The 23,732-nt window shown below is 37.4% G+C and overlaps 1 protein-coding gene and 1 long non-coding RNA gene across 8 annotated transcripts in view; one reads left to right on the forward strand and one right to left on the reverse strand.

The window, feature by feature from the left end:
* The window catches only part of CNTNAP5 (contactin associated protein family member 5), a 1,036,258-nt gene that overhangs the window by 505,239 nt on the left and 507,287 nt on the right, over positions 1–23,732 (reverse strand). The window contains exon 7 of the mRNA XM_070389061.1: positions 7,275–7,418. Coding sequence (XP_070245162.1) covers positions 7,275–7,418 — 144 coding nt within the window. The remainder of the gene's footprint in view (positions 1–7,274; positions 7,419–23,732) is intronic.
* LOC138992062 (uncharacterized) overlaps positions 1–23,732 on the forward strand; it is a 254,200-nt gene that overhangs the window by 51,931 nt on the left and 178,537 nt on the right. The window lies entirely within an intron of this gene.

A 23,732-nucleotide genomic window follows, 5' to 3' on the forward strand; every position in this document is an offset into this window, starting at 1 on the left:
CCCAAAATGCACTTCATGATTTATACAATTTGGGAATAAACTATAACTACAGACACAGGAGCAGAACATGACCAATCCAATCTACTTTTATTATTTCTTGGGATCATAAAGTGCAAGAATGCTATGTGAGTCATTAATTATATACACAAAACAACAAATAAATATCGGCTTACATGCCAACTTAAGTTGAACTTATTAGTAAGAATCCTTTAGAAGAAATGGAGTAGCCATCATAGTCAACAAAAGAGTCCAAAATGCTGTACTTGGATACAGTCTCAAAAACTACAGAATAGTCTCTGTTCATTTCCAGGCAAACCATTCAATACCACAGTAATTCAAGTCTATGCCCCAACCAGTAATGCTGAAGAAGTTGAAATTGAACAGTTCTATAAAGACCTACAAGATCTTCTAGAACCAACACCTGAAAAAGATGCCCTTTTCATTATAAGGTACTAGAATGCAAAAGTAGGAAGTCAAGAAATACCTGGAGTAACAGGCAAATTTGGCCTTGGAGTACAGAATGAAGCAGGGCAAAGGCTAACAGAATTTTGCCAAGAGAACACACTGGTCATAGCAAACACCCTCTTCCAAAAACACAAGAGAAGACTCTACACATGGACATCACCAGATGGTCAATATCAAAATCAGATTGATTATATTCTTTGCAGCCAAAGGAGAAGCTCTATACAGTCAGCAAAACCAAGACCGGGAGCTGACTGTGGCTCAGATCATGAACTCCTCACTGAAAAATTCAGACTTAAATTGAAGAAAGTTGGGAAAACCAATAGACCATTCAAGTATGACCTAAATCAAATCTCTTACAATTATACAGTGAAAGTGACAAATAGATTGAAGGGATTAGATCTGATAGAGTACCTGAAGAACTATGAAAGGAGGTTTGTGACATTGTGCAGGAGGCAGTGATCAAGACCATCCCCAAGAAAAAGAACTGCAAAAAGGCAAAATGATTATCTGAGAAGGCCTTACAAATAGCTGTGAAAAAAAAAAAAGAAGTGAAAGGCAATGGAGAAAAGGAAAGATACACCCATTTGAATGCAGAGCTCCAAAGAATAGCAAGGAGAGATAAGAAAGCTTTCCTCAGTGATAAGTGCAAAGAAATAGAGGGAAACAATAGAATGTGAAAGACTAGAGATCTCTTCAAGAAAATTAGAGCTATCAAGGGATATTTTCATGCAAAGATGGGCTCAATAAAGGACAGAAATGGTATGGACCTAGCAGACTCAGAAGATATTAAGAAGAGGTGGTAAGAATACACAGAAGAACTAGACAATAAAGATCTTCATGACCCAGATAATCATGATGGTGTGATCACTCACCTAGAGCCAGACATCCTGGAATCTGAAGTCAAGTGGGCCTTAGAAAGCATCACTATGAACAAAGGTAGTGTACGTGATGGAATTTCAGTTGAGCTATTTCAAATCCTAAAAGATGTTGCTGTGAAAGTGCTGTACTCAATATGCAAGCAAATTTGGGAAACTCAACCATGGCAACAGGACTGGAAATTCCAATCCCAAAGAAAGGCAAAGCCAAATAATGCTCAAACTACCACACAATTGCACTCATCTCACATGCTAGAAAGAAATGCTCAAAATTCTTCAAGCCAGGCTTTAACAGTATGTGAACCGTGAACTTCCAGATATTCATGCCAGATTTAGAAAAGGCAGAGGAAGCAGAGATCAAATTGCCAACAACCTTCAGATCATTGAAAAAGCAAGAGAATTCCAAAAAAATATTTATTTCTGCTTCTTTGACTATGCCAAAGCCTTTGACTGTGTGAGTCACAACAAACTGTGGAAAATTCTTAAAGAAATGGGACCACTTGACCTGCCTCCTGAGAAATCTGTATGCAGGTAAAGAAGCAACAGTTAAAACTGAACATGGAACAACAGACTGGTTCCAAACTGGGAAAGGAGTCCATCAAAGCTGTATATTGTCACCCATTTTATTTATCTTACATGCAGAGTACATCATGAGAAATGCTAGGCTGGATGAAGCACAAGCTGGAATCAAGATTTCCGGGAGAAATATCAATAACCTTAGATATGCAGATGACACCATACTTATGGCAGAATGTGAAGAACCAAAGAGCCTCTTGATGAAAGTGAAAGAGGAGAGTGAAAAAGTTGGCTTAAAGTTCAAAATTCAGAAAACTAAGATCATGGCATCTGGTCCCATCATTTCATGGAAAATAGATGGGGAAACAATGGAACCAGTCACAGACTTTATTTTCTTAGGATCCAAAATCACTTGAGATGGTGACTGCAGCCATGAAATTAAAAGACGTTTGCTCCTTGGAAGGAAAGTTATGACCAACCTAGACAGCATATTAAAAACCAGAGACATTACTTTGCCAACAAAGGTCCGTCTAGTCAAAGATTTGGTTTTTCCAGTGGTCATGTATGGATGTGAGAGTTGGTCTATAAAGAAAGTTGAGTGCCAAAGAATTGATGCTTTTGAACTGTGGTGTTGAAGAAGACTCTTGAGAGTCCCTTGGACTGCAAGGAGATCCAACCAGTCCATCCTAAAGGAAATCAGTCCTGAATAATTATTGGAAGGACTCATACTGAAGCTGAAACTCCAATACTTTGGCCACCTGATGGGAAGAACCTACTTGTTGGAAATGACCCTGATTCTGGGAAAGATTGAAGGCGGGAGCAGAAGGGAACTACAGAGGATGAGATGGTTTGATGGCATCACCGACTCAATAGACATGAATTTAAGTAAGCTTTGGGAGTCGGTGATAGACAGGGAAGCCCGGCATTCTGCTGTTCATGGGGTCACAAAGTCGGACACAACTGAGCGACTGAACTGACTGACTGGTAGAAATGTTCCTTAATAATATCTTCAAAGTATTGGGTGCTTACTGTGGACCTTGGTGGTGGTGGTTTAGTTGCTAAGTTTTGTCTGACTCTTGCGAACTCATGCACTATAGCCCACCAGCCTCCTCTGTCTATGGGACTTCCCAGGGAAGAATACTGGAGTGGGTTGCCGTTACTATCACAAGGGGATCTTCCCGACCCAGCAATCAAACCCGGGCCTCCTGCATTGCAGGCAATTTTTTTTTTTACTAACTGAGCTTTACACTGTGCTAACCATATATTAATCATCACAATAACAGTCCGAGGTAGGAACTATTATTGTCTCATTTTACATATGAAGATACTGAGGTTTGTTAAATTGCCCCAGGCTCCACGACTGAGTGAGCCTTTGAGTAAGATTAGGCGTCTAAACAATTTATCAACAATTATGTAACTATGTTGCTGCTAGGAACACTGTATTGAGAGGACTGTCAGGCTTTCCTGTAGGCCGAGGAGAAATGCATTTTGTGATTGCTTAGCCATTTCAGCCATGAAGTTGGGGGTATCATCACACATGCTTGTTAGCCAACACCCATTCAACTATTTGGAGACAAAGATACAGAAGCAAACTGACATGGTCAAATAGCTCCAAAGCCAGGTCTATAAACATAGTCCTGCTAATGGCCATCTGCCTTTATCCCCCCTCCCACTGAAGGTAAAGTCAAGTTATATAAGCATTTCTCCTATGCTTTTCTTTTAAATGAGAAATAATCATTTTAACACCTATAATCAAGACAATTTCAGACAACCTAGTTACTCTCATTGCCTCTGTGAAAGGGGATTCAAAACTCTGAAAGGAGAGCTCCAAGAAAGTGGCATTTGTGATGAAATAGAAGATATGAAATTAATCATTTTCAGGAAACTTGCAAGGCAATATATTTCTTATATTATGTATATAATAATCTACATTACAGGTACTGTACACACACTTCAGTGGACCATTTATTTTCTGATTGTTTGTTATATGGTACTATATTAGCATAGTGTGGAAGATTTGAGGTAGAAAAGTGAGGTGTTTTTTATGTCTACTTTAAGCTGTTAGTTTTACTGTGTCTCGGGATGTGGAGGATCGTCTTGTAGTCAAATCAAGCTATAAAGACTAAATTGAATTATCCCCATGGAACAGCTGTTAAATCTCCAGGGAGTGGGCAGGTCCCACAAGAAAGGAATGATGAATTGCAATGGGGATGCTGCAGAAATGCAGCCTGCCAGAGAGGGTTCTGTGCTGGATGTGGCTTGTGCTTCTTGAATTACCTTTTGTAACTGATGGGTATTACCTAAATTTGTTGCCTGATTTGTTGATTCCCTGAGTCTCCTGCTCAACTCCAAACTTTTTCAAACTCAGTAACTGCGAGAGTCTGTGAATACTAGCAAAGGACAAAAACGTCATCCTTCTCAAAAGCCCTTACTTAGCACATCTGTGGTTAGTGACTTGCAACAAAGCTGATTTTGTAGTTGATACCATGTCTTTGGGGGAAACTGTAAGCCTGAGTAGGGGAATAAAACTGTTTGTACGTGTAATTAATGGTGCAAACAATTCCTTTCCATGTGGAATTCCTAAAGAAAAAAGACGAAGTGTATAAATGTGTGTGTGTGTGTGTGTGTGTAGTGATGGGAAATTTCACCTAAGCAAGGTGATAGAAGCAATTTGGGAGAAAAATAATATGTTTATCCCACCCTTTAAATTGAGAAGTTTAACACTAATGGTTCTTTATCTGCAAAGAACCAAAACTTATTTAATTCCTCCCAAGTGCATTAATGATAAAATAGATTCTTTATGATTCATATTAATAATACTGCCAATTAAACTCTGAGAAATAAAGTATGGTAGTGAAATTTTTGGTAGCTTGGTAAGTGCTACCATATTTTAAAATCAACAAAACATTTATTAAAATTGTAGCTAATGATCCTCTCCAAAAAGGAAATGATGAAAGCTATCAATATTCATAAATTCATGGGATTTTTCCCTCCTTAATCTCCCTGACTTCCCTTTTTTTGCTCTGTATATTCAATGACTTATTATTTAATATATCTTATCATTTAACATGTTTTCAAACATGATTTATGTGTGGAGTTTTCTATGAATGTTGCCAAAGTGTAATAGGGAAGACAAATCTGACTTCATATTGGATCTGTTTCTTTTCCTTTAACTTTTATTTTCTGCTGCTTTTACTACAAGTTAACAATGTTGTCCATAGCCTGAAATATACAGGAGAGCCCGTTCTCAATGCTCTGCTCATTAAAGATATAACATTTTTTCGTTCATATAGATAAAAGTTGCCAAACAGAGAATAACATCTGTCTCATTGGAGGTTTGAGGAATACCATGATCTGACCTATGTGGACAGCTGCAATACAAAGGATTTTTACATCAACAAGTGTGCAACCAGCTCATTCCCTCCTATTTTAGCATTAAAAAGTCTAAATTTTAGCTTGGAGAAGATGGTTCTTTGGGGCTCCTAGGTCTGCTGGCTTTCTGAAGAAAGTCGCTATTCCTTGCCCCAAGGCCTCATCTCTCCATTTATTGGCCTATTGTGGGGCAAACAGCGCAAGCTTGGACTTGATAACAATATTGGTTTTATTTATATCTAAGGCTCAGGTTCTCACACTTTTGAAGCCAGTTTGTGAACAATGAAAGTAGCAATGTTTCATTAAGTTCCTTGTGTTCCAATTTGTGATTCCAACTCTTCCCACAATGTTCTGTTCTCTTTTCAGGTGCGTTGACATTCATGATATTAGTCTAAGCTAAACTAGCTCAGTTGGTAAAGAATCCACCTGCAATGCAGTAGACCCAGGTTCAACTCTTGAGTCAGGAAGATCCTCTGGAGAAGAGATAGGATACCCACTCCAATATTCTTGGGCTTCCCTTGTGGCTCAGCTGGTAAAGAATCTGCCTGCAATGCAGGAGACCTGGGTTTGATCCATGGGTTGGGAAGATCCCCTGGAGAAGGGAAAGGCTACCCACTCCTGGAGAATTCCATGGCCTGGAGAATTCCATGGACCGTATAGTCCATGGGGTCACAAAGAATCAGACACGACTGAGTGTCTTTCACTTTCAAACTCCTAGTAGTATGTGACCCCACTGTTTTTGCAGATTAAACTCAATGAAATGGGTATGTTATGAAATATTTGGGGGGAATAATATTGAGGAGCAATGGGCAGAAGTATGCTTTCCTGACCTACACCTAAACAACATGTCATCAGCTAGTTAGTGCTTAGGTTAATTAGTTAACGAATAACATTAGGACTTCCTAACTTGGTAGCTCAGCTGGTAAAGAATCTGCCTGTGATGCAGGAGACTGTGGTTCAATTCCTGGGTCAGGAAGATCTGTTGGAGAAGGGATAGGCTATCTATTCCAGTATTCACGGACTCCCCTGGTAGCTCAGCTGGTAAAGAATCTGCCTGCAATGTGGATTAGTTGATTAGTTAATTAGTTAATGAATAACCTTGGTATATATGGGTAACATTGCCAAAAGCCTGGAGCCTGAGCCCGGGACAAGCCTTTTAAAATATTACAGACTTTAACCAAACTGTGATTTTCCATAAGCAAGGCTGTTTCTCATGCTGGAATCCAATGGCAACTTAAAAAAAAAAAGTGTTAATATATGGAACCTCCAAACATAAAATATTTTTTACACATTATACTTATCAAGGAAAATAAATCAAGATCATTTAAATTCCAACTTTTCCAGGTAGTCCAGTGATCAGATTGCAAGGAGAAGCAGCATCTACTAGTCAATGATAAGGGGGTCTAGTCTTGTGAAAGCTTTTACAATACTGTTAGTTTAATGGACCTCTGCTTCTAGCAGGATGGAGTAGTATGATTATCTCTATTTCTCCCACTAAGTACAACTAAAAACTCTAACATTATATATAAATAAAACCAAGGAAACTTCTAAATGGTGGAAAGAAGAAAGCAAGCATATCTTGGGATCTTGAGACCCAAGGAGCAACATTAAAAATTTAACCTCTGTTCTTCAAAATGCCCAGGTTTTTAACAACAGCAATAAGTAGACAAATATATAATTCACCAGGAATAGAATTTAATAGAATCTGTGGTTCTTTTGCTGCATTTCTCAGGGATAAAAAAAGAGATTCATTCAACCCAGTATAGACTGCAAGCCCCGCCCACAGATGGCACAAACTCATAGCCAGGAATATAGAATTCAGTAGGTAGGGACCTCTAAAACATTTGTTTCCCCCAATTACACAGTTCATACCCACTCACTCCCTACTGTGCCTCTCTCTCTCCAATTTCACCTTGAGTCTATTTAGACATCCAAGAGTGTGATGTAAACGTATTATGAGGAAGTGCCAGGTGTATGATGGGGAAAGCAAGTCTTAACCACATTGAAGTGTTAGAAATCATCGAGCTGGAATGGATGCTGACTTACCACAGTATAGATCTGATGCTTTCGCCTTTTAGCCAAGTCAATTATGTTTACTCCATTGTAGTAAAGGTTTTCAATACATCCATGGAAGTTTTTCTTTAAAAAGGTCCCAGGTTTGCCTGGTACTGGAATTCCTCCAAAACTAAGCTTTATGGGAAAAAAAAAAAAATCAACTTTTAGTTATAAGCTCTAAAAAAGGAGTAAAGGAAAAGGAAAGTAAGCAAGTGAATTTCAGTAGATTCAATTGTAGCATGAGCCAAGTGGCTCAAATAATTATAGATGCCACTTGATTACACATTTAAAAGGATACTGATTAGGCCACGTAAAAATAACTATAATTGCTTGCTTTTTAAGAGCTTATTTTACAAAACTATTTTACATCCTTTCTGAACCCTTCTAATACTAAATACAACAATAATTTACAGAAGGAAGAAAAAAGCAAAGAAAATCAACATCTTTATATTTATCTCTTATGCAAATATCTTAGTACAATCAAAGTAAAACCAAGGGACAAACAAAATATACCTCTATTCAGGCCTAGTTTATTCTGTACTGTATCAAAAACACCTTATCAACACAGCTGTTATGGAAATATTTTATAAAGATGAAAAATAGGAAACAATTCAAATATCTCATACATTTATTTAGAAGGAAAAATTGAGAATTGATATAATAGACTCCTACTTAGTTTTCAATAATGGTGCTTAGAAAACATTTGTTGTAAAGTGGAAAATGAGTGGAATGTTGATTTAAAAATGCAGGAGTTATAGTTGGGAGTAAGGTATGATGTCAATAACAAAAAATGGGCTTACAATTTAGATTGAAGAAATAACACTGAACTATTAATGGCAGTTGTCTCTGGGAAAGCAATGGAATACTATTTATGTTTACCACTTCCCTTTCCAGTACAAATTACTTTTGGAAAGAAAATATTCTTTTTAAAACAAACCTGATCTGTTATGAATATTCTTCCTATTTTAAAACAGAAGCAGAGTAGTTTCTATCATCAGGTTTATCCCAATACCATTTAGTGAGTAACCCAGTTTTTCTTCACTGCTATGAAATGTTACCTTCAGCATATAATACTTAAATCGTATGAATGCTTGAGTATATTTCAGAAAGATTTGTTCTCCCAGTGGAAATGTCTTCTTATATGAATAGCTACAGATTAAGCAAAGGCTGTTTACAGATGTCTACTTTTTCCCCCATAAATTCCACACTATTTTTAAAAATTATTTCTTTATACATTTATGATAAGAATGATTAACCCTGCTGCTCATGTCTATTTTCTATTATTTTACTCTAAGATAATTATTTTATATTTTGCCTTTTTAATTTTAAAACTTAATTTCAGAATAATTTTATTTAAAATAGTCTATTGGAAGTTTGAGAATTAATATGGAATTTGTTATTTCCATGAACACATTTACTTAATGAAGAATGTTGTTTTTAAATATTTCATCTTCCTATACAAGAATTCAGTGTCTTTTACTATTTTCAAAATATTTTTGGTAAGGCCTCTCACCTAAGGTTATTATTTTACTTTTCTCATTCACATATTCATCATCAACTTAATTCCACTGAATTTCAAGCTTTTAACAATTTCTACTGTATGAAATCTAAAAAACATATTATGCAAATATCAGATCATTATGCTATATGAAACCAGAGTAACATTATATGTCATTTATATCTCAATAAATTCCAGTGTAAATTCCTTGTTTTTTATTAATTAAAAATTTTAATAAGAAAATTATATGCCTCTCCTATTGTTTTATCTATCCAGACACCTGTATATTAAATAATATATTTTTTAGCTAATTTCATTGAACTTTTGAAGGTACTAATCATATGAAATACTTAAAATATTTTCCTCTTTTTACAAGCCAATTTTTATACATTTTTTGTTTCATTGTCCTCACCAAAACTTTCTAAAATATAGCCAAAACAACAATAAACAATAATTATGGTATAGAACATTAGGAAAAACAAACAAACAAACAAAAATAACAGTATTTTTGTATACTTCCCAGTATATACTGATTCTGATTCCACATCACATTAAACAGATACTTCTAATCCCATTTTCCACATAAATTATTTAGTTGCTTACTTATTTATTATTTGTTTGAAATGAGGAATGAATGCTCAGTTTTATTCATTGATTGATGTTTCAAAAATTCATGTGACAGAATACAGAGTATTTTGCATTTAATCTGTTGGTAGGTTGAAATATATTAATAGATCATAAATTAATAGATTCTCTTTGATTGAACCACATGTATGTTCTATTTGCCTTGAAATACATGTGCTCCCACTTTAAATTGTAAATGAGTTTCAGCTCTAGTTTTCTTTTGCCAAGTATTTAGATCAAGTCTAAATTTGTCTTTCAGTAAAACTCTGCAAATTTTATCTTTAACTCTACTTAAAAATGATTCATAACTCTTGAGACATATTCTGGAAAACAAAAAAAAAGTGAGTTTGTCAATTCTAAAAATACTTTGTAAAAACATTGCTTCGATAATTTCCTTGTTGATTTATTGTAGTATTCCAATATTTTCAATTTGAGTCATTTGTATTAAAAAAGATTCATTTCCCTTTTGTAAATTGCATAAATCAAATCTGTAAGGTAAAAACAGAGTTGACTATTTGCTCCTTTTATTTATTTTTTAGAACACTTTATTATGTTAGAGCAGCTTTTGTTTCACAGCAGAATTGAGAGGGAGGTAGAGAGTTTTCCCACATACTCTGTGCCCCCAAACATGCATAGTCTCCTCTCCCATTGACAAGAGCTTCCATCAGTGGTTTGTTTCAACTGGTAGACCTACATTCACACATCACAATCACCCAAAGTCCATAGCATACATTATGTTTTACTTTTGGTAGTGTACATTCTATGGGTTTGGACAAATGTATTATTACATGCATCCACCAGTACAGTATCATATAGAACAGTTTCACTGCTGTAAAAATCCTCTTTTCTTTGCTAATTCATCCTTCCCCCAGCCCCTGATTCCAATCCCTGGGAACCATTGATCTTTTAACTGTTTCAGTAGTTTCACCTTTTTCAGAATGTCATATTGTTGGAATTACACAGTAAGTAACCATTTCAGATTGGCTTCTTTCACTTAATAATATGAATTTAAGGTTTCAAAATATCTTTATATGGTTTGAAAGTTCATTTATTTTTTTAGCATTGAATAATATTCCATTGCCTGTATGTAGCACAGTTTGTTTGCACATTCACTTGCAGAAAGACATCTTCATTGCTTCCAAGTTTTGACAGCTATGGATAAAGCTGCTGTAATCACTAATGTTGAGGTTTTGTGTGGATGTAAGTTATTATTCTTTTTATAATTTTAAATATATAATGAAAATTTTGTTCATATTTTGGGTCACCTTCAATTTGTGAAAAAAAATAATGTTCTTCTTCACTCAGCTGTGATTTAAGAAAACATTAGGGCAATATTCAAAAAAGATAAAACAATTTTTTAAAAAATTAAGTAGCAAAAAAGAAAAAGAAACATGTTTGAAGGACTTGGAGTAGAGAGTTTTTAAGTCAAACAGTAGGGAGGAGAGTATATATTACAAAATTGTAATTTCCCATTTCATCAAGGAAAGAAAACTCTTTCTAGTCTGGGTGGAAGATATTAGGACAATTAGTGGAGACAAAAGTACCATAGATTACATACTGTGGGACTGTCTTTCTGCTTCTCTTTGGGAGACTGAAACCTGATTAGTGAATGGAGTCAATGTGGATGAAGATCACAAGACAGATTTTGGAAAATGCAAGGAGTTATTTCTCCCCTGATTCCCACAACAGTGATGCCTGTAAGCCTGTTAAAAATGCTTCAAATTTATCATGGCCTCAGAGTGAAACTTAGCTGCAAGAGAGACAGGTTAGCAACAGCTATAGGAAGTAGCAGCATAGAGGTTTCTGAGGGTTGGTTCTTAATGGCCTGATCACTGGAGCACTGTATGAGGTAGACTGCTGAGGTCCCCTGGGCCATGAAAGCAGGATGGGGAATATGGATGGACTGAGGTCCTCAGTGAGTGTGTAAAGTCATACTAGCTCATTTGGAGGTCCAAATGTTCAGGTGACTAGACCTCACAGCCTGAAGCCATCGCAGGTACCATGGACAATGGCTACAGAAGCAGACACTTTATACCCATGCAAGGCTATCCACAAGGCCCCAGTCACTGATTAGTGCATGGAAATGAAAAGAAGGAGCAAGAAGAAACCCCATATAACTCAGTACATACAGAATAGTGCAGTAAATTTTAAATAGGCACTAACTAAATTTCAAATAGGCACTAACATTCTAACCTATCATCTAACCTATCATCAAGGTTAGATTTTTCTGCTACAAAGGAATCAGGGACTGGTGAATATATTAAATTCATGTGGGGAAAGAAGCAAAATTGTATTTCTGCATGTCTGAGTATGAGTGTAAATTTCCAACCTGTTTTATATTTTAAATTTTTCGAGTAGTTGAGAATTTGAAATTATAATTATACTATTGAATTATAGATTTAGTTCATTAACAGATAAGTTAGAATGGAAAAACGTTTTCATATATTACTGATTTTCTTTCCTATGTCTCTAGTAGTAATTTTTCTAAATACTTCATAAATACTTGTAAGCTATACTTGTGTACTTTTAATTGTACATTACTAGTCATATCCCTTAAATCATTTGCATTTATAACTTTATCTGATTTATTATAATTGCAAGAACAAAAGTCAAAATCTTGCTTTAAATTATGTTTTTATCCAGCAAGTCACCCAGACTAAGATCACTGCTGTGCATGACCCGGGATGGTCAAATGATTATAGAAATTATTTGCAAAAAATGAATATTGATCATTTTTAAACTGTTCTCCTGCTTAGCTCAGCTGGCATCTTAGTTTCACTCAAATTCTGAACACTAGCTTTTCTCCTTGAACTCTGCCCATTAGATTACTCATCTAGCAAACCTAACCGGAAAAGCAATGACCACTTCCTTTAGCCTGGCTCCTGATCCCTGAATCCTAGAAAACATGCAACTCACATCAGGACAGTATCAGTCAACATCTAATTGCTAGAAATAAGCTTTTTTTTTTTTTTTTTTTTGCATTTGATTGACTATTTAGTATACATACATATCTGTTCCTTATAGGCATTTTAAATTAAGGGCCACAAAAATTGGTATTTGTTGTAGTTGTTTAGTCACTAAGTCTTATCTGACTCTTTGTAACCCCATGGACAGTAGCCCACCAGGCTCCTCTGGCTATGGGTTCTCCAAGCAATAATACTATGGAGTGGATTGCCATTTCCTTCTCCAGGGTATCTTCCTGACCCAGGATTAATCCTGCATTGACAGGTGGATTCCTTGCCACTGAGCCATCAAGGAAGCCCCCAAGTAATTTTTACAACAGCTTTCATAGTTTTAATCTTAATTTTTATTTTCAACAGTACTAATTTTTCTATCTCTGCTTTAAGTTTGCATAAATTTAATTGATGTGTCTTTGTCCCAAATTCCAACTTTAAAAAAATAACCATTTTGGTGTTTTCTGCCATAAGAGTGTTAATTGCAAAGCACACATGCCTGGTGTTTGTTTATTAAGCAAATATGAGACTATTAACCATCTGAGGAAATTTAGAAAAATTTTAACTGTATTACTACAACCATAAGGATGATCAATTTTGCTTTGTTCTATTGTTCTTACTAATTTTTGATTATTTCCTCTTTTATGATTTTTGCTATGTAGACTGTGTAATGTTTAGACTTTTTAAAAAATTGACTTAGAAAATAATCCCTAGTACATGGATGCAATTGCAAAAATGACAGAATGATCTCTGTTCGTTTCCAAAGCAAACCATTCAATATCATGGTAATCCAAGTCTATGCCCCGACCAGTAACACTAAAGAAGCTGAAGCTGAGCAGTTCTATGAAGACCTACAAGACCTTCTAGAACTAACACCCAAAAAAGATGTCCTTTTCATTATAGGGGACTGGAATGCAAAAGTAGGAAGTCCAGAAACACCTGGGGTTACAGGCAAATTTGGCCTTGGAGTATGCAATTGAGAGGGTAACAGGCAGGAAGGCCAGGGTCTCCAAACAGAGGAAATAGCCTGCAAGTGTCAGACATTTTTCTCTCTCTTGAGCACCAGGAGGAAACAAACTAGCGATATTTTTTCCTTCTCTATACAAATTTAAAAGGAGGTTTCTCTTAAAATACAGTGTTTCCATAATGACACCTGGTTTCACCTGAAGTTAACTATTCACAAACCTAGAGATAACCAATGCCTTTTTCTTATGGAAATACTTGTCTTAAGCTATGCTAATGTACTATGCATTTATCCCAAACTCTATCTTCAAGTCAGTTCCACCTCTTGGCTCACACTTTATCTTTATCATACTTGATAAACCAGTATGTTATACTCAGATATTGTTCCCCTAATCTATGTAAATGAAACTATATGTATGGTGGTCTGCCCTTCTTCAGGATTCAAGTTAATCATTTTATGGCCCAGGATAAACCATTTGGTGCCAAGATTATTCCAAAATGCATGTTATGGGTGAGGGGCCTGGTGCCATTCTGAATTTTAAGACATTCCTTTCTTTCATTAACAGACTGCTAGTGACTATATAACATCCAGCTGAAGACTAGCAGGAGAGCACTCTTTCTGCCCCCTTCTGATGCCTATGTCAGAGGCTTTCTCTATCTCCTTTATACTTTAATAAAACTTTATTACACAAAAACTCTGAGCAATCAAGCCTCATCTCTGGCCCTGGATTGAATTCTTCTCCTCCGGGGACCAAGAATCCCGGCGTCTTTGCATGATTCAAGAACAACCTTTCAGAAGGAAGCAGGGCAATGGTCAATAGAGTTCTACCAAGAGCACACACTGGTCATAGCAAACACCCTCTTCAAACAATACAAGAGCAGACTCTACACACGGACATTACCAGATGGTCAACACCGAAATCAGATTGATTATATTCTTTGCAGCCAAAGATGGAGAAGCTCTATACAGTCAGCAAAAACAAGACCAGGAGCTGACTGTGGCTCAGACCATGAACTCCTTATTGCCAAATTCAGACTGAAATTGACAAATGTGGAAAAAACCACTAGACCATTCAGGTATGACATAAATCAAATCCCTTATGACTATACAGTGGAAATGAGAAATAGATTTAAGGGACTAGATCTGATAGACAGAGAGCCTGACTGAAGAACTATGGACAGAGGTTCGTGACATTGTACAGAAGATGGGAATCAAAACCATCGCCAAGAAAAAGAAATGCAAAAAACCAAAATGGCTGTCTGAAGAGGCCTCACAAATAGCTGTGAAAAGAAGGGAAGTGAAAAGCAAAGGAGAAAAGGAAAGATAAACCCATTTGAATGTAGAGTTCCAAAGAATAGCAAGGAGAGATAGAAAGCCTTCCTCAGCAATTAAAGCAAAGATATAGAGGAAAACAGTAGAATGGGAAAGACTAGAAATCTCTTCAGGAATTAGAGACACCAAGGGAACATTTCATGCAAAGATGGGCTCAATAAAGGACATAAATGGTAGGGACCTAATAGAAACAGAAGATATAAAGAAGAAGTGGCAAGAACACACAGAACTGTACAAAAAAGATCTTAATGACCAGATAATCATGATGGTGTGATCACTCAACTAGAGCCAGACATCCTGGAATCTGAAGTCAAGTGGGCCTTAGAAAGCATCACTATGAACAAAGCTACTGTAGGTGATGGAGTTCCAGTTGAGCTATTTCAAATCCTGAAAGATGATGCTGTGAAAGTGCTGCACTCAATATGCTAGCAAATATGGAAAACTCAGCAGTGGCCACGGGACTGGAAAAGGTCAGTTTTCATTCCAATCCCAAAGAAAGGCAATGCCAAAGAATGTTCAAATTACCACACAATTGCACTCATCTAACATGCTAGTAAAGTGATGCTTAAAATTCTCAAAGCCGGGCTTCAGAAATACATGAACCGTGAACTTCCAGATGTTCAAGCTGGTTTTAGAAAAGGCAGAGGAACCAGAGATCAAATTGCCAACATCCGCTGGATCATGGAAAAAGCAAGAGAGTTCCAGAAAAACAACTATTTCTGTGTTATTGACTATGCCAAAGCCTTTGACTGTGTGGATCACAATAAACTGTGGAAAATTCTGAAAGAGAATGGAATACAAGACCACCTGACCTGCCTCTTGAGAAACCTGTATGCAGGTCAGGAAGCAACAGTTAGAACTGGACATGGACCAACAGACTGGTTCCAAATAGGAAAAGGAGTACATCAAGGCTGTATGTTGTCACCCTACTTATTTAACTTATATGCAGAGTACATCCTGAGAAACGCCAAGCTGGATGAAGCACAAGCTAGAATCAAGATTGCTGGGAGAAATATCAATAACCTCACATATGCAGATGACACTACCCTTATGGCAGAAAGTGAAGAAGAAGAAATTAAAGAGCCTCTTGATGAAAGTGAAAGAGGACAGTGAAAAAGTTGACTTAAAGCTCAACATTCAGAAGACTAAGATCATGGCATCCAGTCCCATCACTTCATGGCAATTAGAGGGGGAAACAGTGGAAGCAGTGTCAGACTTTATTTTTCTGGGCTCCAAATTCACTACAGATGGTGATTGCAGCCATGAAATTAAAAGATGCTTACTACTTGGAAGGAAAATTATGACCAAACTAGACAGCATATTGAAAAGCAGAGACATTACTTTGCCTACAAAGGTCCATCTAGTCAAGGCTATGGGGTTTGTATGGGGTCATGTATGGGGTCATGTCTGGATGTGAGAGTTGGACTCTAAAGAAAGCTGAGCACAGAGGAATTGATGCTTTTGAACTGTGGTGTTGGAGAAGACTCTTGAGAGTCCCTTGGACTGCAAGGAGATCCAACCAGTCCATCCTAAAGGAGATCAGTCCTGGGTGTTCATTGGAAGAACTGATGTTGAAGCTGAAACTGCAATACTTTGGCCACCTGATGCGAAGAGCTGACTCATTTAAAAAGACCCTGATGCTGGGAAAGATTGAGGGCAGGAGAAGGGGATGTCAGAGGATGAGATGGTTGGATGGCATCACTGACTCAAAGGACATGGGTTTGGGTAAACTCTGGGAGTTGGTGATGAACAGGGCGGCCTGGCGTGCTGTGGTTTGTGGGGTCGCAAAGATCTGGACACGACTGAGCAACTGAACTCACTGACTGATGGTTATCTAACTTTTTAGACTACAGTTTTGGGTTATTGTCTAGGAAGCCCAGATTTTTTTTTGTTCAATCCCTACTTGCTTTGAATTTTGATTACCAAAGCTATTGTCATGGGCTTCACAGGTGGCACCAGTACTAAAGAACCTGCCTGCCAACTTAGGAAAGGTAAGAGACAGTGGTTCAATCTTGGGTCGGGAAGACCTCCTGAAGGACGTCCCCTGGAGGAGTGTGATAAAATGAAATTACAGGATGATACTCTGTAATCTGTATTAAAACTATTTCACCAATAACTCAAGCACAAGTAGAGTTTACTGAATTTCAAGAGTTACAAGCACCAGGAAAGGGTATTGGTAAAGCTATTAAAAACAAAACAAAGCAACAACAAAAACACCTGAGGAGTTCACAGATGGTGCTAGTGGTAACAAATCTGCCTGCCAGTGCAGGAGACATGAGATTCGGATTCTGTCCCTGGGTCAAGAACATCCCCTGGAGGAGGGCATCGCAACGTACTCCAGTATTCTTGCCTGGAAAATCTCATGAATAGAAGAGCCTGGCGGGCTACAGTCCACAGGGTAGCAAGAGTCAGATACCACTTAAGTGACTTATCACACACACAAGCTACTATTACTATTATTAATTAATCTGCCCATATATTTTTCCACTTTGAAACACTTTTTAAAGGAAATTCTATTTTGTGGCAACTTGTTACAAAATTGCATAAATTTGTATCAGCTTTCACAGGGAAATGGTTAAAATCACTGTCTCTGGAGCTTCTCTTGCTGGAAATAAACCCAGATCTTTCTAGTACTTTCTATAGGACCTTGGGCAAAATACCTGTTATGAGATTAATTTTCCTTTTACATAAAATGAGGATAATGATAATACTGATCTCATATAAAAAACATAGCTTGATTGGATTAATATGAGAATTAAAAGGCTTCCTGTCAAGGGTCAAGCACTTACTATACAGCATGAGGAACTGTATTCAATATGTAATAACCAACAATAGAAAATAATCTGGAAAAGAATTCTGAAAAAGAGTACACACACCCCTCCCCCCCACACACGTATAAAATTTTCCTGTACATCTTAAATTAACACACTTTGAATCAACTATATTTCAAAAAAAAAAAAAAAAAAAAACAAGATTTCCTACGCTGAGGCCTTCTGAAGGATTCTTGGCATATTACCTTTGCTGTTTGCAGAATTGTTCTTCCCAGCAGCAACATTTCAATTAAGAGGTTCTTCCAAAATGGTACTTTGCAATTTTATTTTCAACAATTTCTGAATAAAAGCTATATGGATACTAACTTTGCTAATATTTTGCAATCTGAAGCTTGAAATATTTTATATGGGTATTTTACTTCAATAGCAATTAAACTAAGTAACTTCTCTCCCACATCCTGTAGAAGTTTCCTTCTGGTTTTTAGATTTTCAGAACACTGGAACCAGATATGTTGTGTCTGTCTTTGAAAAGGACCTTTGATCATTTATAGCTTCATATTTATTTGAAAGGGGGAACAAAAGAAAGAAAGAGAACTTGCTAGAACTAGCTGATGAGTATCTATTTTCAATTTTCATTTTTTTTTTTTTTTAAATTTAGGAAAACTAGTCACTGCACAGTTGAATGTGAAATGTGTGTCACCTTTTCTTTGGGTAGGAGGCACATTTCAGCCTCACGGTCTTCAGCATTCTCCTAATTCAGTCAGCATTCTTTAAAGTACTGTTTACTTTTGTTTATTTGATTTCCTAGATATCTATCCTAGAAAGATGGAGCCTTTCTCAGTTATTTCAGTGGCTGTGTCATACATTCTTTTTACTGTCTCACAATATATCACCATTTTGTTTGTAATTACCTATGTAAAATTCCCATGGTTGGAGGACCTGACAAGACTGAGAGTTGGACACAACTGAGCACACACACACACTTCCTTCAAACTTGAGTCTTCTTGAATTAATCTTTGTTTTTAAGCCAACCCTGGTTGTATGGTACAAACGTCTTTATTCACTGTTTTGATTGTCTAGGGTGAACTTGATAGGATTTTGCTTTTCCATTCAGACTTGAGCACATTTCATCATGAGGGTCAGAGGGGAAGATATTGATGGTATTGAGTCTTTCAGGACACATCATTTGAATGAAGAAGGAAGGCTTTCAGTATATATGTCAGAAAGCTGCAAATTCAGCTTCTTCTACAACATGGGCTCCTATAACACAGAATAGTTGTGATACTGTAAGGGAACCAGATGCCCTGAGCTAGTTCTTTCCAGATAGCAACATGACAAATTCACTTTTTTTCTTGTTGTTGTTAAGTCCTGGCTTAAATGACATTATCTCAACAATCCCTGAAAGTGAAAGTGAAAGTCTCTCAGTCCTGTCCAGCTCTTTGGGCCCTATGGATTATACAGTCCATGGCATTCTCCAGGCCAGAATACTGGAGTGCGTAGCCTTTCCCTTCTCCAGGGGATCTTCCCAACCCAGGGATAGAACCCAGGTCTTCACATTGCAGGCGGATTCTTTACCAGCTAAGCCACAATTAATATGTTTAACATTGCAAACTGTTTTCCTAATCTTTGAACTCCCAACCCCATTACCAACATCTATTTTTGTTATTCTTTCCATAGCCTTGGTTATCTTCCTTCTTACTGTGTAATTCACTAACTTGTTATGGGCATTGCTTATAGATTGTCTCTCCTGCTACAACTCAAGCATCACAAGGGTAGGTGTTTGTTCTTTTTATTAACATATTCCTAGCACTTAAAATGAAGCCTGATACATAATAGACACCAAATAAATATTTGTTGAGTATTTTGGTATATCTCTCTAAAAAAAGAGTTTCTCAAGGACATGGAACACATCTTGTCTGTTTTTGAATATTTAAGGCAAGAGGTATAATTCAAACATAACAGATTTAGCAAATATTTGTTTTCATACAAAAGAGAACACTAGCAATTTACTTCTACAATTGTTTTACCTTATTGTCCGATTATCAATGTGACTGCTTTCATTTCTTACTTTTCTTATTTGTTTGTGCTTGGAAAATTGCATGTTGAGCCTTTTATTGTTCTTAGTGGTCAAGAAAACCAGGTGTTAGATTGTACAGTTTCACTTACAGTCTGAATGTCTTGGTCCATCTGGAAACCTGATGAGTTTTCTGATGTCACAGGTGGGCTCCAACTGGTTGAATCCCAAGAGAAAGCTTGCTTTGATGTTAAATGTATGAGGCCCTGGAAACTGCCACTCTGTCTTCCTTTGATCTCATTCCTCTTCTTTTGTCTGGCATTTGCTTGTCTTTTTTTCCATCTTTGATGTTACTTCTCTAGCAATGAGTTCCTTCCTCTTTACTGTTTTTTTTCCTCTGGCTCTGTTTGAATTTGAGAGTCTTCTTGTTCTAAAGATTCCTTTTTCTGTCAGACTTGGATTTCTGATACATTTGAAGTTTCTCATTAGTGAATATTTGTCTCACTTTTGTTCTGATAGCCTATTTTGTAATGGAATGTCTGTGAAAAAGGAACCAAACAGCTGTCTTTTTTTTTTTCGTGCTTTAAAACTTGCACTGGCTTAGTGTTTGTTAAACATCGAGATCATGGCCCTTCTGGAGGAAGGCTGTCAAAGGTGCATGAGTTTCTGCCATTTCAAAAGAGACTAGAGAACCCAATTTTCTTGTGGTGTCTCTTGATTTTTAAACATTGGCCTGAATTCAAATAGTTAAAAAAGAAAAATGCCAAATGGGCCAAATGAGATGAAAGAAAGTGAAAATGAAAGTGAAGTCGCTCAGTAGTGTCCGACTTTGCGACCCCATGGACTGTAACCTACCAGGCTTCTCCCTCCATGGGATCCAAATCTTTTTCAGTGTGACCATTTTGTGGCTTCTGCTCTACTGTCTGATTTGATCAATGGCTCAGGTGGGAACTTCTTTGGAACTTCTGATCTTTATTTACTTTTGAAGGGCTGTAGTGCAAATGGTCTCTTATTTTTGTCCCTACTTTGAGAGGAGGTGATTGGTAACATTTTCAGTTCTTTATTGCTTCCATATATAAACTACTGTTTCACAAATTATTTCAGCAAAGTACAGGTGTCCATTTTTGTTTTGGTAAGGAAAAAAAAAGTCATATCTGACCCAGACGCAGCCCGGTGTTGAATAGAAAGAAACATTGATCCTGAAAGGCCTCCTTATTTACATAAAGCACCTCATTCATGGTCACACTTCCTGCCTGTGTTCCAGATTCACAGTTATCCACCTTCATGCTGGCTTTGGCTCCTGACCAAAATTCAGCTGTTTCCCCTTAACACTTCAGTTGAATCTGCCTTCAGCATCTCTCTTGGAAAACATTTTAAGTAATAATAATAGTGGTATTTCAATAGGCACATGGAAATGTGCTCTATATCACTAATAATTAGAGAAATGCTAATCAAAACTCCAATGAGGCATCCATTCACATCAGTCAGGATGGCTAACATCAAAATGTCTACAAGTAATAAATGCTAGAGAGGATGTGGAGAAAAGGGAACCCTGCAGCCATTGTGGAGAATAGTATGGAGAGTCCTTAAAAAACTAAAAACAGAGTTTCCATATGACCAAGGTGTCCTACTCTGGGGCATATATTCAGAGAAAACTATAATGCAAAAAGGAACATGCACCCCAACTTTCATAGCGGCACTATTCACAATAGCTAAGACATGGAAGCAACTTTATCAATGGATGAATAAATAAAGATGTGATATATATGTATATATATATATCCAGTAGAATACTACTGTGCCATAAAAAAGAATGAGGCATTGCCATTTGCAGCCACAATGATGCAACTAAAGATTATCATATTAAGTCAGAAGGAAAAAGACAAATACCATTTGATACCACATATATGTGGAATCTAAAATATGACACAAATGAACCATCTGTGAAACACAAACAGACTCCACGGACACAGAGAACAGACTTGTGGCTGCCAAGGGGGAGGGTCTGGGGGAGGGTTGGAGTGGGAGGTTGGGGTTAGCAGACGCAAACTATCACACAGAGAATGGGTAAAAAACAAGGTCCTATTCTATAGCACAATGAGCTACATTTGGTATCCTATGATAAACCATAATGGAAAAGAATATTTGAAAAGAATATTTAAAAAGAATACCTATAAATGTCTGTATAGTGGTAATTAACACAGCATTGTAAATCAACTATATTTCAATTAAAAAAAAAAAGTCTCATTTACTGACTAGTTTCATATATTGGGCCCTAGGCTTAGAGTTGGACTGCAAGGAGATCCAACCAGCCCATCCTAAAGGAAAATCAGTCCTGAATATTCATTGGAAGAACTGATGCTGAGGCTGAAACTCCAATATTTTGGCCACCTGATGTGAAGAACTAACTCACTGAAAAAGACCCTGATGCTGGGAAAGATTGAAGGCAGGAGGAGAAGGGAATGACAGAGGATGAGATGTTTGGATGGCATCACCAGCTCTATGAACATGAGTTTGAGTAAGCTTCGGGAGTTGGTGATGGACAGGGATGCCTGGCATGCTGCAGTCCATGGGTTCACAAAGAGTCAGAGACAACTGAGCAACTGAAGTAAACTGATGCTTAGCGTTTGCTTTCACTATTTTTTATCCAACTGTTAAGTTAGATATTGCTATTTGCTCCACTTGAAAGCTAAAGAAAATGATGGCATACAGAGGTTTAGCAGCTTGACTGAGGTCTTACAGTCAACCCAGCCAGTCCTTCCATCTGGAGTTCATCTCTTCACCATTATATGCATGGCCCCCCCGCCAGCTACTTCTATTTCTGGTCCATCAAGGAACCCACTCCGTGAATCATCACCGGGACAGGTTGAACGACTGGTTTGGTTGGCCTGAAAGCTTCTCATTTTTTAAACTAAAAGTCCTAGGCTCACTGACACAGTGTGCCCCTATCCTAGGCAGACTGGCGCATACTTGGTGAGCCTTCTGCATTCCCTTCCACGGGGAAGAAAAGAAGGGACAGACAAGTATAGCAGCAGAAATCCCCAATATCTTCTGAAAAGATAATCAGCCCCTCCTATTTTCCCTGCCAGAGCCAGCCTATGCTCTCCATCTCCTAGCAAGTTTTCACCAGGGGCTAAATTCAGAAAATCTTTCTAAGTATTACTGTGAGTGCTGTTCTTGGTCCCAATCTAGTCCATTGCTAGTCTAGCCTTCCCTTCTATTAATGTCTATTTTTATAGATAGAGTCTGACACAACCTGATTTGCTCAACACATATTTATTTATTTTTGTATGAATAGGTTTACAAAATTTTTACTTTAGGTTATTAGGATATTATAAATTCTCCTGCCATTGCAGGAGAAACAGGAGACTCAGGTTTGGTCCCTGGGTCAGGAAGATCCCCTGGAGAAGGAAATGGCAATGCACTCCAGTATTCTTGCCTGGAAAATTCCATGGACAGAGGAACCTGTTATGCTATAGTTCATGGGGTCACAAAGAGTCGGACATGACTGAGCGATTGAACACTCACATATTTGGATATTGGATTAAATCATGTGTGTCTCGGCATTCACACAGGAACTCACTGGAAATTCTAACTTCACCTACATTTTATCCCCGCATCTGCTCAGGCAAGAAGGGCACCTGCTGGGGAACTGACACCCTAGAGGACCCCCTCTGACCATCATCACATTTTGCCTCATGGGAGCAGTATTTGCAAATCAAGGGGAAATTACTATAGGAAGCTGTCACCACAGTCCTAAACCATTATCTTCCTACCCAGCAACCCAGAGTTTTCCTTCTAAACAGTTCTGAAGCTGCTTGGAGGGCCTGAACTGTTCTCCTCCCTGTCCATCTTCCTAAGGGTAAACCATAGACCCACACATGGGTCCCAGGAGTGACCAAGGGACAACTATTTTCACTTTGGACATCCCACATATGTGGGATATGGTTTATTTGTCAAAGAAAAAAGTAGAACAGATTTTGTTCTACAGCTTATTATAACTCCCGAAGCATTTAGAACTATAGTATATGGGCCCACATTAGGACTCTTGCCTCAGGCCCTAAAGTATTCAAGTGGGGCTTGGCTGACTTTATATTTTATTGAGGGTGACAATCATTTAGCCTAAGTTCAGCCAGCCTCAAAATTTCTTATTAGATCATTAAAACCTACCACCACAACCCTAATAGCAGCTAAAATAACATGATAAGGAGTTTATCGCTTGTTCTTTTAGCTCCTGTTAATAAAAACAATGCTATTTAGGGTATAGTACTGGTATTGAAATATCCCCTTCA

The sequence above is a fragment of the Bos mutus genome, chromosome 2, assembly GCF_027580195.1.
Source record: "Bos mutus isolate GX-2022 chromosome 2, NWIPB_WYAK_1.1, whole genome shotgun sequence".
Lineage (NCBI taxonomy): Eukaryota > Metazoa > Chordata > Mammalia > Artiodactyla > Bovidae > Bos > Bos mutus.